General features: G+C 43.4%; 2 protein-coding genes across 2 annotated transcripts in view; one reads left to right on the forward strand and one right to left on the reverse strand.

Moving 5' to 3' along the window:
- The first annotated feature begins 4594 nt into the window (after nt 1–4594).
- Nucleotides 4595–5968, forward strand: PERCC1 (proline and glutamate rich with coiled coil 1). Its single transcript, XM_069982157.1, has one exon. It carries the CDS (start codon nt 4595–4597, stop codon nt 5405–5407), a length of 813 nt encoding a protein of 270 aa, XP_069838258.1. The 3' UTR covers nt 5408–5968.
- Nucleotides 5969–8695: 2727 nt separating this feature from the next.
- Nucleotides 8696–15873, reverse strand: part of CLCN7 (chloride voltage-gated channel 7) — a 29969-nt gene continuing 22791 nt past the window's right edge. Inside the window, exons 20-25 of the mRNA XM_069984295.1 lie at nt 15773–15858; nt 12403–12535; nt 12239–12298; nt 10992–11168; nt 10827–10907; nt 8696–10750 (exon numbers count right to left, since the gene is read on the reverse strand). Coding sequence (XP_069840396.1) covers nt 10664–10750; nt 10827–10907; nt 10992–11168; nt 12239–12298; nt 12403–12535; nt 15773–15858 — 624 coding nt within the window. The 3' untranslated portion in view covers nt 8696–10663. The remainder of the gene's footprint in view (nt 10751–10826; nt 10908–10991; nt 11169–12238; nt 12299–12402; nt 12536–15772; nt 15859–15873) is intronic.

Raw genomic sequence — 15873 nt, forward strand, 5'->3', positions numbered from 1 at the left:
CTACAAGTAGGTTACAACTATCCCCCCCACCAGATGTCAGGGAAGGGCATGATGGGCATCATACTAGTCAATGCTTTCTTTCAGCTAATGCTAGTCATCGATCATCCCTTCTCCATATTGAAATAAACATGCAGGATCAGCTAAGGAAAACGTGCATCTGGGTATAGGGGCAAACACCTTTGATTATAGAAAGTTATATAGATTTGTACTTTTTACTCCTACTTAAAAATCTCCAGTCTGCCAGTACTTATCAGCCACTGTATGTCCTGCAGGAAGTGGTGTATTCTTTACAGTCTGACACAGTGCTCTCTGCTGCCCCCTCTGTCCATGTCAGGAACTGTCCAGAGCAGGAGAGGTTTTCTATGGGGATTTGCTACTGCTCTGGACAGTTCCTGACATGGACAGAGGTAGCAGCAGAGAGCACTGTGTCAGACTGGAAGGACTACACCACTTCCTGCAGGACATACAGCAGCTGATAAGTATGGGAAGACTTGAGATTTTTAAATAGAATTAAATTACAAATCTATATAACTTTCTGACACCAGGTGATTTGAAAGAGAGAGATTTTTCCCAGCGTTCTCCTTTAAAGGTAATATCCACAGAAGTAGCTACAGGCTCGTGTATACTGTATATCAGCTCACATTTCTCTACAACTAAACAGGGCCAGATGTTTACAATTTAAAAAAAAATCTAACTGTAAAAAAAAAATCAAAAACAATGAGTTTATTTGACAATAATAAAATCTCAGTTGATGTATTTTTTATTTAGCGTTGTGATTATTATTTCAGTCTCCGTCCACGTCCTTCCACCTGACTGACAAAGTGTCTGTATAAATATTAACTGTTTGTCAAGCATCATGTCCTCTAAAAGATCCCTACTCCAGAAGTCAAAATAGCATGAAATGTAATTTTCCAGCAATCTGTCAGAGCGGGGCCCGGCCTGGTGATAAGGGCCATCGGTACAAGTGCCCAGGGCCGCCAGGCATCTGTGGCCAGAGACTTCATAGCACAATTCACAGGAACACCACTCCACAATCCCCTGGCAAACTCACCATTAACTTAAAACTCCCCATCCGCTCTAATTTGCTCCCTTCCCCTTGCTCCCCGGTTGCCGGGCGCTAGAACAAATCCCTGCTGTGTTTGCCGAGTGTACGATTACAATAGTCCTATCAAATATTTGTCAACCTGTCAGCTCCAGCCTCCCCTATAAATACTAATCTAAAGCCTCAGGTGCTATAGAACAACGGGGGAGCCCAGCACACGACAAGGTGAGTCGCCTCACAGCATTTTCATTTCATTTTTTAAAATTTCAACTTTTAAAATTAAAAAAAAAAACAAAGTGCATTATTTAAAAAAATACACAAAGAAAAAAAGTTTTAATTTATATATTTTTTAAAATTTATTAAAGTTACATTTTTTTGCATATTTTTTACATAATTATTTAAGTTTTTTCCCTAGTTTAATCTGAATTAGATTTATTTTATTTTTTTACTTGTTTAAAAATTTAGCTTCTTAATTTCTGATTAACAGACAAAACTAATACCATTTTTTAAAAAAAAAAATCCCAATTTTAAAATTGACTAATAATTTAATTAAAATGTGATTATAAAATCATTTATACTGTAGGTGATCTGTAATATAGATAGAACTTTATACTAGGCAAAAAAAAAAAATGCTGTAAGATTGAAATGTTAAAATTATACTTTCAGTTTCGATATTTTTCTTTTATGTTTTATAAAATTCTACATAAATTCTACATTTGTTTGAATAGAAGTTTCTCATTTTTTCTCATTTTTTTTTTCTTTTTTAAATTTAATTATTTTTTTTTTTGTTCTGTGCAATGACAGGCTTTATAGTTCCTTATAGATCAGACAGTAGAATAAATCCCACTTTTATGGTAGACGAAGCTGTTAGGATCCCATTAGAGAAGAGACGGGAAATTGAGCGTGACGTTTATCTCGCCTTTCCATTTGCTTATCTCCGCTCCGTCTTCTGATCTTGTCACAAACAATCGCCTGAAAGGAAAGGAATTCTCCTGCAATGATTAGTTAATTTGGCTTTAAAAAAAAAAAAAAAAAAGAACCTAAAAGTACAAAAATAAATTTAATAAAGTGAAGGTTTTACTGAAAACACAGCGATACGTCCTATACTAGTCACCTATAACTATAACTGATGCAACCTAAAGGCAAAGAGAACTGAGTATAAGGCTATGTTCACACACAGTATTTTTCAAACCAAAACCAGGAGTGGATTGAAGACACAGAATGGCTATGTTCACACACTTCTGAAATTGAGTGAATGGCCGTTGTTTTAAAATAACAGTAATTATTGCCATTAAATGGCGGCCACCCACTCAATTGTGTGCACATAGCCTTTCTGTGTGTGTGTCTGGAGAACCCCGGGGCAGTGTGGTGGGGGAAGGAAAGCATCCTTATTATTATCTGTGGAGATTTAAAGGGTCGTGTAGGAAGGATGATAGGGAATTACTATTTTAATCCGGATCCCATTACACTGGCCTTTAGTGTTAAAGGGGAACTCCAGTGAACATTTTTTTCTTTCAAATCAACTGGTGTCAGAAAGTTATACATATTTGTAATTCATATATATTAAAAAATCTCCAGTCTTCCAGTACTTATCAGCAGCTGTATGTCCTGCAGGAAGTGGTGTATTCTTTCCAGTCTGACACGGTGCTCTCTGCTGCCACCTCTGTCCATGTCAGGAACTGTCCAGAGCAACAGCAAATCCGCATAGAAAACCTCTCCTGCTCTGGACAGTTCCTGACATGGATAAAGGTGGCAGCAGAGAGCACTGTGTCAGACTGGAAAGATACACCTTCCTGCAGAATATACACCAGCTGATTTTTACATAGAGATTTTTACATAGAAGTAAATTACAAATCTCTGGCACTTATTGCCACCAGTTGATTTGAAAGGTTTTTGTTGTTGTTGTTGTTGTTGTTGTTGTTGTTGGAGTACCCCTTTAACTTCTTATAGCATATTCTGGAAGCTTAGGCATAAAACCATATAAAAGCTCTCCAAATCAGTTCCTTATTTTTATATGATTTAGCATTATATTATTATTCTTCACATTGCCTCCTTTTATACGAGGAGTGATTGAAGGGTTTTGTTGTTGTTTTTGTTTTTTGCTCCAGTGCACCCCAAAAAGAAAAAAATATATATAGTGTGGACACAGCTCTGCTGCAGACTATCATGTATTCGGATCCTGTTCCTTCTCTTTTTTCCTTGATGACTTTCATAGAGGCAGAGGGAGCGGAGTGACACGACCTCAGGAGCAGACTACGCAGGCTTTGTAGTCTGTAACCATGGAGACACATAGGCCTGCATAGGAGCTGCAGACCCCCAAACCATAGAAGATTTCTAGATATATTTGAGAAATAACAAAAACAATATTGACTTAAAGGGGAGAACCTCTCACTGACAATTCTCATGAACATAGTAGGCGACATAGATCTATAGAAGGTTTTATATTTTGTATATCTTTTTCATTTAACAAACTTGCCGGCATATCAGAAGGAGCCAAATTAGCAAAAATATGTAAATTTATGTAAGTTGAGATGGGAATACCCCTTTAAGTCAGTGAGTTGCAACCTGAAGCTAATGGAGCCCTTGTTTAAACAATATACATTACCTGTCCAGGCTGCAGGGCTCCTCTTCCTCGGTACTTCTCCCTGGGTCAGCGCGCTCCAGCTTCAGAGCGGCCTGTCTCAGCTGACAGGCCACTCAGCCAATCACTGGCCGCGGCAGTCCCGGCCAGTGATTGGCTGAGTGGCCTTTCAGCTAAGACAGGCCGCTTTGAAGCTGGAGCGCGCGGGACTCAGGGAGAAGTACAGAGGAAGAGGAGCCCTGCAGCCTGGATAGGTAATGCATATCATCAGTCACTGGCCGCACACCAGTATTACACGTAGCAGTGCACGGTCGGCGCCCGACAATTATAGGTCAGATCCTATATCAACGATCAGCCAATGACAACAATCATCGGCTGATCGTTGTCTTTATTACACAAAACGATAATTGGCCGAATCGGGCTGATTCGGCTGATTATCGTTCAGTGTAATAGTACCCTAAGAGAATAGACTAGGAATGGGGAACCTCCGGCTCTCCAGCTGTTGCAAAACTACAATTCCCATCATGCCTGGACAGCCAAAGCTTCGCAACAGATGGAGGGTCGGAGGTTCCCCATCCCTGGAATAGACCATGAGATGTCGTACACATAGGCATACATCAGGCATGTCCAAAGTCCGGCCGGAGGGCCATTTGCGGCCCGCGTTCCGAACTTTTACGGCCCCCCAGGTATCCAGCTTGCTATTATCTGCCTGTGTTATAAAGCATATAGCATGTAGCATGTAAAATGGTCGGCCCTCGCACATGTTCACTTCATCAAATTTGGCACTCTTCGAAAAAAGTTTGGACATGCCTGGCATACATCCTAGGTCACCACCAATGATGCCGCAATCTCTAGCCCAGTTGTCATTTGGTTTAATAAAGAAGAAGGGAAAATATAGAGAATTGTTAAACTTTAAAGTTAAAAACACTAAACCAACTTTATTTCTTCTTCGTAGAACGTCTTGAGACACGATGGCCACAGGCGTGATAAGAAACCTCTCAGAATTCAAGTTGCCTCCACCATTCCAACATTCGTTCCTATTCCCGACTCTGACCCAGGATGTGGACTTCCACGAATCGTCAGAAGAGGAGGATGAACTGTTGGAAGAAGATGAGCTAGAAGACTTATCCTACAGAGAAGAGCAAGATGCTGGGTCAACCAGTGACGTAAGCAGCCGTGATGCCTCCTCAGAAGACACTCCTTCAGAGATGACCGAGCGGCTCCTCAAGTTTTCGGAGCTCATCAGCAATGACATTCAAAGATATTTTGGCCAGAAGACCAAGGAAGAAGATCCGGACTCTTGTAATATCTATGAAGACTACTTCACCCCTCGAATGTACGGAGGGCAGGAGTTATATTATCAAGACCTGGTGAAGATGGCGCAAAGCAAAGACCATGATAGAGATGACCCATTCCACTCCTTCACCCCTCGCACAGAGATAGATCATAAGATATTAAAGACCATCTGCACCAAGGAAGATCCCAAGAAGCTTGGTCCTCTCACCGAGCTCTTCGACTTTGGTCTTCGAAAGTATACAAGGCAAAAAGTGCCAGTGGGTAAGGACGCCAGGGTACACAGGCTAGACCGCAAATATGCCCATATAGTGCCCATGCACAGGCGGATGCTACCTCTGTCATTCTGGAAGGAACCGTCTCCCATTCCATCCTGCATTCTGAACACAAACACCCCCGACTTCAGTGACCTCCTGGAAAACTGGACGTCGGACACTCATCACGAATTACAGAGCGCTGGACGGGACCTCATGAGCGAATTCAGCAGATAGGTCAATGTTATCATGACTACCCTCTTACCACCTCTATTCCTCAAGATATAATGAGAAGTAACGATTTTCTATGGTAGATGACGCTTAGGAGATTCCTCCATCTGCTTAGCAAAACATGGACCAAACCTGGTGACCAACAATATGGTTTAACTGAAAAATGGTTACACATATCAGGCTGGCGATAACCCAATAATATCGGACTATTAACCATAGCGGAAACTATGGCAAAAAATGCTACTCTACAAATACCCCATCCCAATATTAGAAACCCTAGTAGGGAAGCACCGCCCTAGCCAAGAGGGTCCGAGGCCACCAGGTGATAGCTGCTGCCCATGTCATGCAATTTTACCAAAGTCTGGAGCAAGGTCTATGATACTGGGCAATGGATCTCGAAGAGGTTAACTGTTATGTCCCCACCCCCACCCCCACACACACAGACACTCACACTCTCACACTAAATTCTACTTATACAGCAGACTTATCAAGGCTGCCCTCTATAGGTGATAGGCGGTACCACAATAAAAAAAAAAAAAAATGTCCCCCCACATGCTAAATACCTAATTCTGTACAGCCATATAAATATATAGATTATATTTTGCTTAATAAAGTTTTGAAAACAATCTGTAGTCTTGTATTACTGTATAGGTTATGTCCTAGAGAACCAAAAATACTCCTCACTCTTACAGCACATGCTAAAGAGATAAGATGGCCAGACACAAGATCGCTGTCAGCCTAAGGACCCTGTCACACAGCCTGATAAACAATGTAAACGAGCACCGATCTGCGGGATCAGCACTCGTTTACCGAGCCTTTCACCCAGCTTGGCTTGATGTCTGTGCAGTCCTTGCCCTAAACCGTTATACATTACCTCTCCACACTCCCGGTCTTCTCCTCCTCTGCACCGCGGCTGCAGCTTCAGAGCAGGTGTATGAGCCGACAGGCCGCTCAGCAAATCACTGGCCACCAATGATGTACTGAGCGGCCTGTCAGTGCATACAACTGCTCTGAAGCTGCAGCCGCGGTGCAGAGGAGGAGAAGACCGGGAGTGTGGAGAGGTGATGTATAACAGGTTATTCAATCATCGCTATTACACGTAGTGATGCACGGTCGGCGCCCAATGATTTTGGTGTCGGACCTAAAGAAACAATCAGCAGATGATCATTGTCTCTATTACACGGGGCTCAGTGTCGGACTGGGGTATCTGGGGCCCAGCAGAGGAAATGATCCTGGGGGCCCACCAATGAAGAACCAGTGAGAAACAACATGTCAGTCAGTGTTAGTGCAGGCTCTAAAGCTGGGGGCCCACCGGAGGGTTCTCTGGTGGGCCAGTCCGACACGGAATCGGCTTAATTCAGCCGATTATTGCTCCATGTAATAGGGCCCTAAGACTCACTGAGGGTGGGTTCACACTGAGGAATTCTTGCAGATAAATTCCACAGAATTTCGTCGTCTGTACGCGCGCCTTTCCGTCTGCTCCATAGACACCATTCTATGGGCTGGCTGATTTTGCCAAATTGACGTGTTGCCTTTACGCGCGCGTGAAGGTGAAGGAATTCTGCGGAGTTTATCAGCGAGAATTCCTTTAGTCGAACCCACCCTTACGCCCGTATCTCTCTCCTGATGCATGCCTATGGATGTACCCATGTTTGCCAGGACTCCCTAGGGCGGCATCCAACTTCTCCAGGAAGTGGGAGTCAAGCGATGATAAACTTATATGCACCTCTCGATAGATCCAGTGGGATCACACACTGGTGCAGGTTTATTTAAAGGGGTACTCGGGCCATCCTGCAGCATCTTTGGGTCACATGCTGAACGCTCCCGCCGCCACTGCTGGGACAAATGACATCCTGCTCAGCCAATCACTGGCTAGCGCTGTACTGCTTCACTCAGTGATTGGCTGACCAGTGGAGGACCGGATGACACTGCAGGAAGACCCTGGGGGAGCGTGGTGAGGTTATGTTACTATTACTATATAAAAGCAATTTATTTAAATAAAAAAAAGTTAAATGAGCATCCTTTTAAATTGTACCTCTTATTCTGCTGGAAGATCAGGTAACCATGGATACGTCCACATTATGTGAGTTCTGTATAATTATCAGGAATGTTCATGGCACTTACCCAGTATGGACGTATCCATGGTAACCCAGTGCAGGAGCGGCCGCACACCAAACAGAAAAACCTGCATAACGACAGGTACGCATTAAAACCGCAGGATAAAAGTACAATAAAAAAAAAACATCCATATTTATATTAGACAAGAACAATTCAAGTGTGGACACCAGAGGGCGCTGCGCACTATCCACTTGGAATTCCAATAGTGGCAGCACAAGGTAAACTACAGAGCCCGGTCCTGGGCCATACAGCAGCTCTTCCTTATAGAAGCAGTCAGCATTAGCTGCGCCCCCTCGCTCAGGCACCCGCTGCCTCGGGTAAAATATAAGCTGAGCTGTGATTGGCTGCTGGGGGCAGCTTACACCAGTCTATGTTTTACAAGCTTCGATAAATCTGGTCCAAAGTCTAAAAAAAAAAAAAATCTAACGTAAAGCTGTATAGGAGCTGCAGTATATTAGATGGAGCCATTGTGATTGTGTCTGTATCCTTTAAAAAGTCACAAGAACCAACAATAAGACAGGGGCGTCAGTACGCTGCCATTTGCGTATAACATACATCACGTACCCCATCAGTGTGTGGAATTGACTCTCAACCTTAGCGGGTCACTTCTCTAATTTCAAGGGGAAACTCCAAACAGGTTTCCTCTAAGAACTACATAAACATGGTGCACAGCTGCCACCTGCTGGTCACATCTGATTACTACATGTAAAAGGAGAATTCCCTGCATGCTAGGAAAAGTGTCTATACCAGCGTCCCCCAACCTGTAGCAAAACTACAACTCACATCATTCCTAGTCTTCAGCATGATGGGAGTTGTAGTTTTTAAAACAGCTGGAAAAACAGGTAACACTGGTCCATGTCATTCTATTGTACCGGATCACACCCACCACTAGGGGGAGACACTTTAAAGGGGTTATCCAGCACGACAAAAACATGGCCACTTTTTCCCCTCTCTTGTCTCCAGATTGGGTGGGGGTTTCAAACTCAGTTCCATTGAAGTAAATGGAGCTTAATTGCAAACCACACCTGACCTGGAGACAAGAGAGGGGGAAAGTGGCCATGTTTTTGTAGCGCTGGATAACCCCTTTAAGTAGAAGGCTTGCAGTTATTATTCCACCTGTCCTATCAGCAGCGCCACCTAATGGTCATATCAGTGTGAAAAGAATGACAGACGAGATACAGACAAACTCAATGGTTTATTCAAACAGCAGCAAAGTTTAGCACAGAAACCATTAAAAAAATGACACCTTTAATATGAAAGCAGCGCACGTATACCGCCATTCATCTGCACACAGCCATCCATCCTCACACACACCGGGACTCATATAGAAAATACACCCTGTCAGGAATTGTACCGTATTTGGCTTCTAGAGTAAGTGGCCAGGTCCCTGCTGACGGTCCTGCAGCTGGTGTGTTGGGTGTAACGCAGAATCATCAGTGCTACATGTATACAGGAACCAAGGCAACTCCACAAAAAGAGTCAGCTCAATAGGCCAGGTCCTGCTGGAGCCCAGAAACCAGGTTTATAAGATAGACATAGACCCTCAGGGGCGGTGCTACTGATGGGAGGGGCCTAATTTTTAAACAGGACATTTAATTGGTCCTAATTATTGATTTAAGACCTGTAACCAAAGCCCTCAGGGGTGGGGCCTCTTGTGGGTGTGTCCTACTTTCTCATCTTTCACTCTGATTGGTCTAAATTGGCTTCTCTATTATCATTCTGTTAAAAGGCTCAGTAATTCCTCAGGGACGCTAAACCTGTCTTATTAAAATATTAAAATTAAGAGAAAAAAAAATTCTAGATAAAATTTTTATTATTTTTTGGCTCATTTTTGCTTTTTCTACTCACTCACACCCTCCAAGACCTGAAACGTAAAAATGTACAGAATAGAAATAAATCAATATAATACAATGCATAAGTGACGCCAAATGAACGCAGCTCAACCTTAGGCTTGGTGTGGTCAGACAGCCCCTACTATCCCATGATGCTCAGCTCACTTAAAGAGGGTATCCAAGACTAGAAAACCCCAGCTGCTCCTGTGCTCCACCTCTGTCTTCAGGTCGTGTGGGGCATTGCAGCTCAGTATTGGAGCAGAGTTGTAGTACCACACACCGCCTGAGGACAGGGGGGTGCTGTTTTTAGAAGCAGCCATAGTTTTTCTATTCCTGCCCTGTAAGATGCCTGATTTGTACTGCCCCCTAATGTAACCTGATCCCAATGTAAACAATCCACAGAGCAGAGCCCCCCCGCTACGGAAGCCGCTGTGGTACTCGAGTGTAATAACGTGATCCGGAGGCTCCGCTGCAAAATGTCATTTACTTCTAACAGATTTCAATAAAAAAAACGTATTTTCTTTTAAAGAGATATCGTCCAGTTATTGTGCAGAGATTCTGGAATAAAAGGCTCTAGAACAGGGATGGGGAACTTTTGGCCGTCCAACTGCTGCAAAACTACAACTCCCATCATGCCTGGACAGCCGAAGGCTGTCCAGGCATAATGGGAGTTGTAGTTTTGCAACAGCTGAAGGGCCAAAGATTCCCTATCCCTGGTCTACAGCAATAGACTCTAACCTGTCACAAACTACAAGGCTGTCAGGGCATGCTGGGAGTTGTAGTTTACCAACAGCAGAGGCCACATACTACAGTATACAGCTCAGCAGTATGGGTTAGGTCATGGTATACTCCAATCACACCCAGAGCTGCATTACCCTAGATCTGTCAGCACTGTGCTGTCAGACACATCCCTGACACTACATATCCCAGTATGCAATGCAGCAGGTGTAACCTGAGAGGTAACAGGTAATCCTGAGTGCAGCTTTGGATGTGACTGGAGTATCATACACATAAGAGATGTCAGTATGAGATGATAAGTAGAGACGTGATTAGTAGATGTATATATGGGTGGGATAGTGTGCTTCTATAGGACCAAACAAGGATAATCCGGTGCTGCGTACATTGTACGGCCGACACCAGAGCGGCTAACGCTCAGGATCAGTAACAGGCCGCTTGTGTGTTCACAGATCTGAGGAGGAGGAGACGCTGCGGCCGCTCCAGGAGCCTCCAGTGCAAATTGGGTCTCGGCCGTGGGCGAGTTCTCACAACTGCTCAAAGTCCAAAGAAAGGAGGGGAACGAAGCTGTGCCGCATCACGTCTGCGCCAGGCTCAGCTCCTCCAGGCCGTTCTTCCCAATCCGATACCGGGCCAGATCTTTTCTGGTCACCAGACCCACGACCTGCGGGAGGACAGAGGAGGGTGATACACAGCAAGGACGGACAGCTCCACAATCACACACACCCCGGGACACTCACCCTGTTATGATTATCCACAACCACCAGGTGGCGCAGGCCGAGCGCTCGGAATAACTTGAACACCCGCGGCAGTGAGGCTTCCTGTGAATTACAGGTCATATATGAGACCAATCACCTACATCATCACCGGCCACTATAAGACAACACAGAAGGTGAGTGCGATACCTGGGGGACGGTGTATGGGGTGGGGTTCATGAACTCAGTCAGGTCCATCAGACACTCCTGCTCGTCCTGGGACACGTGTATGGACTGGATCGGAGGGAAGCGAGGATAAGCGTCACGGAAATCCTTCAACTTCAATCGCCGCTGGATGAGACTCAGATTTTCCCTCTCAACGAAAACCTGAAATCACAAAAGACGTCAATAACAGCCGGAACTCAATGAGACGACAATAGAAGTCACCGGCCTTACATTGGAAAACATGATAGATACATAGATAGATAGATAGATAGATAGATAGATAGATAGATAGATAGATATATAGATAGGGGATAGATAGGAGATAGATAGGAGATAGATAGATAGATAGATAGGACTAGAGATAGATAGATAGATAGATAGATAGATAGGACTAGAGATAGATAGATAGATAGATAGATAGATAGATAGATAGATAGATAGATAGATAGATAGATAGATAGAAGATAGATAGATAGATAGATAGATAGATAGGAGATAGGAGATAGATAGATAGATAGGAGATAGATAGATAGATAGATAGGAGATAGATAGATAGATAGATAGATAGATAGATAGATAGATAGTATCTGATAGATAGATAGATAGATAGGAGATAGATAGATAGGAGATAGATAGATAGATAGATAGATAGATAGATAGATAGATAGATAGATAGATAGATAGATAGATAGATAGGAGATAGATAGGAGATAGATAGATAGGAGATAGATAGATAGATAGGAGATAGATAGATAGGAGATAGATAGATAGATAGGAGATAGATAGATAGGAGATAGATAGGAGATAGATAGATAGGAGATAGATAGATAGATAGGAGATAGATAGATAGGAGATAGATAGATAGGAGATAGATAGATAGGAGATAGATAGATAGGAGATAGATAGATAGGAGATAGATAGATAGATAGGAGATAGGAGATAGATAGATAGATAGACAATAGATAGATAGGAGATAGATAGATAGATAGATAGATAGATAGATAGATAGATAGATAGAAATTGACTACTGCAATTTTCCCATTGGCCACCAGATGTCAGTATTACTAAAGACTGGTAAGAACACAGGGTAAGGGATGAGTCATCAGAGGTCACCACCATCTCAGCTCCCCCCAACACAAAGACACGCCCCTTTAGTCCACCCTTGCAATGTCCCCACCCTTTTTTAGACCAACTTGCAGGACGGTGATGTCGGGGTGTGTCAGTATTCTTACCTTATGTTTGAGGAGCACAATCAGCTGCGATCTTAAGATCAACCCACATAACCGAGGAGGCTGCAAGAAAGATGGAAGGAAGGTCAGCTACTACCGCTCCCTTCTCTATCACAGTCTATTATAGGGTGTGAATACTTTTGCAGGTAATACAGCACGTCACCCACCTGACCAGTGTTCCCGCTATTCTCCACTACAGGAAAGCCATTGTGGTTGGATGTGGTTATGCTCAGTATATCCACGATGAGGCCGACCTTCTCCCTCCTGCGCAGACAGGTGACCGGCGTACTCATCACTTCTCTGGTAGAACAGGGAGAGATGGAAACATACATTAGGGGGTTATTCAGCATATTAATGAAGCTGTAATACCTCACATAACCTGAGAATAGGAGGGGGGAGCAACTATGTTTCTCTAATCCTGGATTAAGTTTTATGGAGTACAGTGAAACCTCTCAACACCAGTGGCCTCTATCCAAAGCAGATCTAAAGTGCTGGATTTTTGAGAAGAGCACTTGGTCTCCTCAGAGGTTTCCCTGTATTATTACCTGTGTGACTATCTGTCTATGAAACCATTTATACACACATTATTTTATAAACTTGGTTGCAATTACATAAGAGCACCACTAGATGGCGGCACAGCTCCAATAACTGCACAGCTCAGGTTCCAAAACCTATGGCTCGCCAGCTGCTGCATAACTGCAACTCCCATCATGTAGACCAGACTAGAGCAGCACTTCCCAACATGATTCACTACAACTATTGCAAACTACAACTCCCATCATGCTTTAGAATTTATTAGATCCTAATACAATAGTGCTCCAGAACCTGCAGCACCACAGCTGTTACGAAACTACAACTCCCATATAGGATCTGTAGTACTGCAGCCATTAGCGAGCCATAGGTATAGATTGGGGAACGTTACCTGTGCAATTATCTGAGCTGTGCTGCTATCTAGTGGTGGTGGGGGAATGTTTACTTAAAGGGGTAGTTCACCCAAAAAAATATATTTATACATATCTTTTAAAATCAACTGGTGCCAGAGATTTGTAATTTACTTATATTAAAAAAATCTCCAGTCTTCCAGTACTTATCAGCTGCTGTATGCCCCGCAGGAAGTCGTATTCTTTCCATTCTGGAGAGAAGGAGAAGTTTTCTATAGAGATTTGCTGCTGCTCTGGACAGTTCCTGACATGGACAGAGGTGGCAGCGGAGAACACTGTGTCAGACTGGAGAGAATACACAACTTCCTGCAGGACATACAGCTGCTGATAAGTACTGGAAGACTGGAGATTTTTAAATAAAAGTAAATTACAAATGTTTTTAACTTTCTGACACCAGTTGATATCAAAGAAAAAAAACTTTTCACCAGAGTACCACTTTAAGCAAACAACCCCCCCCCCCCTGTATTCTTTCTATTGCAAAACTACTACTCCCATTATCCAGCGTAGCTTGGCTTCCACCACTATTCATTCTCTTCTTAGCTTCACAGTTGGAGGTTCCAAGTATTTCGCGGATGTAGAAGTCTGTCAGATACGCCGACCATAGAGAATTCACTTATCCCTTCTATTAATGGAGCCGTGAAACGTGCGGAACATTGTCCTAATCACGGAACCGTTCTAGATTATAGTAAATTCTCTGCGTCCATTACAACATGGCAGAGTCATGCAATCGCTGCAGGCGTGTCAGCTGCTTAAAGGGGCATGACGGGGCCTGCAGTTCTGTTCCTCTATTGCAGCAAAGCACATCTGAAGGCCTCAAGTTATTGCAAAACTACAACTCCCATCATGCCTGGACAGCCAAAGGCTGTCCAGGCATGATGGGAATTGTAGTTTTGCAGGGGTTAAAGGGAGAGTTCACCAAAAATGTTTTTCTTTCAAATGAACTGGTGCCAAAAATTTGTAGTTTACGTCTATTAAAAAATCCCAAATCTTCTGGTACTTATCAACTGCTGTATGTCATGCAGGAAGTGGTGTATTCTCTCCAGTCCAGAGAGCAGGAGAGGTGTTCTATAGGGATTTGCTGCTGCTCTGGATAGTTCCTGACATGGACAGAGGTGGCAGCAGAGAGCACTGTGTCACACTGGAGAGAATACACCGCTTCCTGCAGGAAATACAGCAGCTGATAAGTACTGGAAGATTTTTTTTTAATAGAAGTAAATGACAGATCTCTGGCACCAGTTGATTTGAAAGCATTTTGGTGAACAACCATTTTAAGACCCTGCCACATATTAAAAATAAATAAATATATTATATACATATATATACACACATACACACATATATATACACACATATACATATACATATATATATATATATATATATATATACACACATATACATATATATACACACATATACATATATATACACACATATACATATATATACCAACAAAACACAACAATCACTGAACTCAGGGAGAACAGTGAAAAATTCCAATGGAGTACTCATTTACGAGTCTCCATTGATTGTCCCATACAAAATTTAAATATGCAAAAAAGGGGTCCGTGGAGCCTCAGTTACGAGTCTCAAAACACGGGAATAGCCAGATATCCCTCTCTCCAGAGAAGGAAGCCCATTGCCAAGGGGTGCCTCCTAGTGGGGAGAGCACCAAACCACCCTGATACGTAGTCCCTCAGGTCCTCACTCTGTTGCGAGCTTTAGGACCTAAATAGGGAAACACCAGGGTGGCCCCTGTAAGGCAAAGTCTAACTTTGTGGCGAGTATAACGACATAAGACAAGGGTTACCAAGGCTAGGCATCCATCCACAGACTGCAGTTTCGGGGTATTTGCCCCTCGTCAGTGTGGAGCAGGATTCTGGCTACTGGGGCAATGATAAATAGACCAACAAAACACAACAATCACTGAACTCAGGGAGAACAGCGAAAAATTCCCCTTGGCAATGGGCTTCCTTCTCTGGAGAGAGGGATATCTGGCTATTCCCGTGTTTTGAGACTCGTAACTGAGGCTCCACGGACCCCTTTTTTGCATATTTAAATTTTGTATGGGACAATCAATGGAGACTCGTACTCCATTGGAATTTTTCACTGTTCTCCCTGAGTTCAGTGATTGTTGTGTTTTGTTGGTCTATTTATCATTGCCCCAGTAGCCAGAATCGTGCTCCACACTGACGAGGGGCAAATACCCCGAAACTGCAGTCTGTGGATGGATGCCTAGCCTTGGTAACCCTTGTCTTATGTCGTTATACTCGCCACAGAGTTAGACTTTGACTTACAGGGGCCACCCTGGTGTTTCCCTATTTAGGTCCTAAAGCTCGCAACAGAGTGAGGACCTGAGGGACTACGTATCAGGGTGGTTTGGTGCTCTCCCCACTAGGAGGCACCCCTTGGCAATGGGCTTCCTTCTCTGGAGAGAGGGATATCTGGCTATTCCCATGTTTTGAGACTCGTAACTGAGGCTCCACGGACCCCTTTTTTGCATATACATATACATATATATACGTATATACACACACATACATATATATATATATATATATAAAATGAAAAAACACAAGACTGTGATGTCACTGACTTGGCGGTGAGGGAGTGCGAGGTGACGGGGGCCTCCCAGTGCAGGAACGGGACACTCTGCAGCTTGATGTGAAGATCGTACAGGCCCTGTGTGCAACAAGA

The sequence above is a fragment of the Dendropsophus ebraccatus genome, chromosome 9, assembly GCF_027789765.1.
Source record: "Dendropsophus ebraccatus isolate aDenEbr1 chromosome 9, aDenEbr1.pat, whole genome shotgun sequence".
Lineage (NCBI taxonomy): Eukaryota > Metazoa > Chordata > Amphibia > Anura > Hylidae > Dendropsophus > Dendropsophus ebraccatus.

Coding starts and splice junctions, on each gene's coding strand:
- PERCC1 (XM_069982157.1), top strand. CDS start 4,595: ATGGCCACAGGCGTGATAAGAAACCTCTCAGAATTCAAGTTGCCTCCA.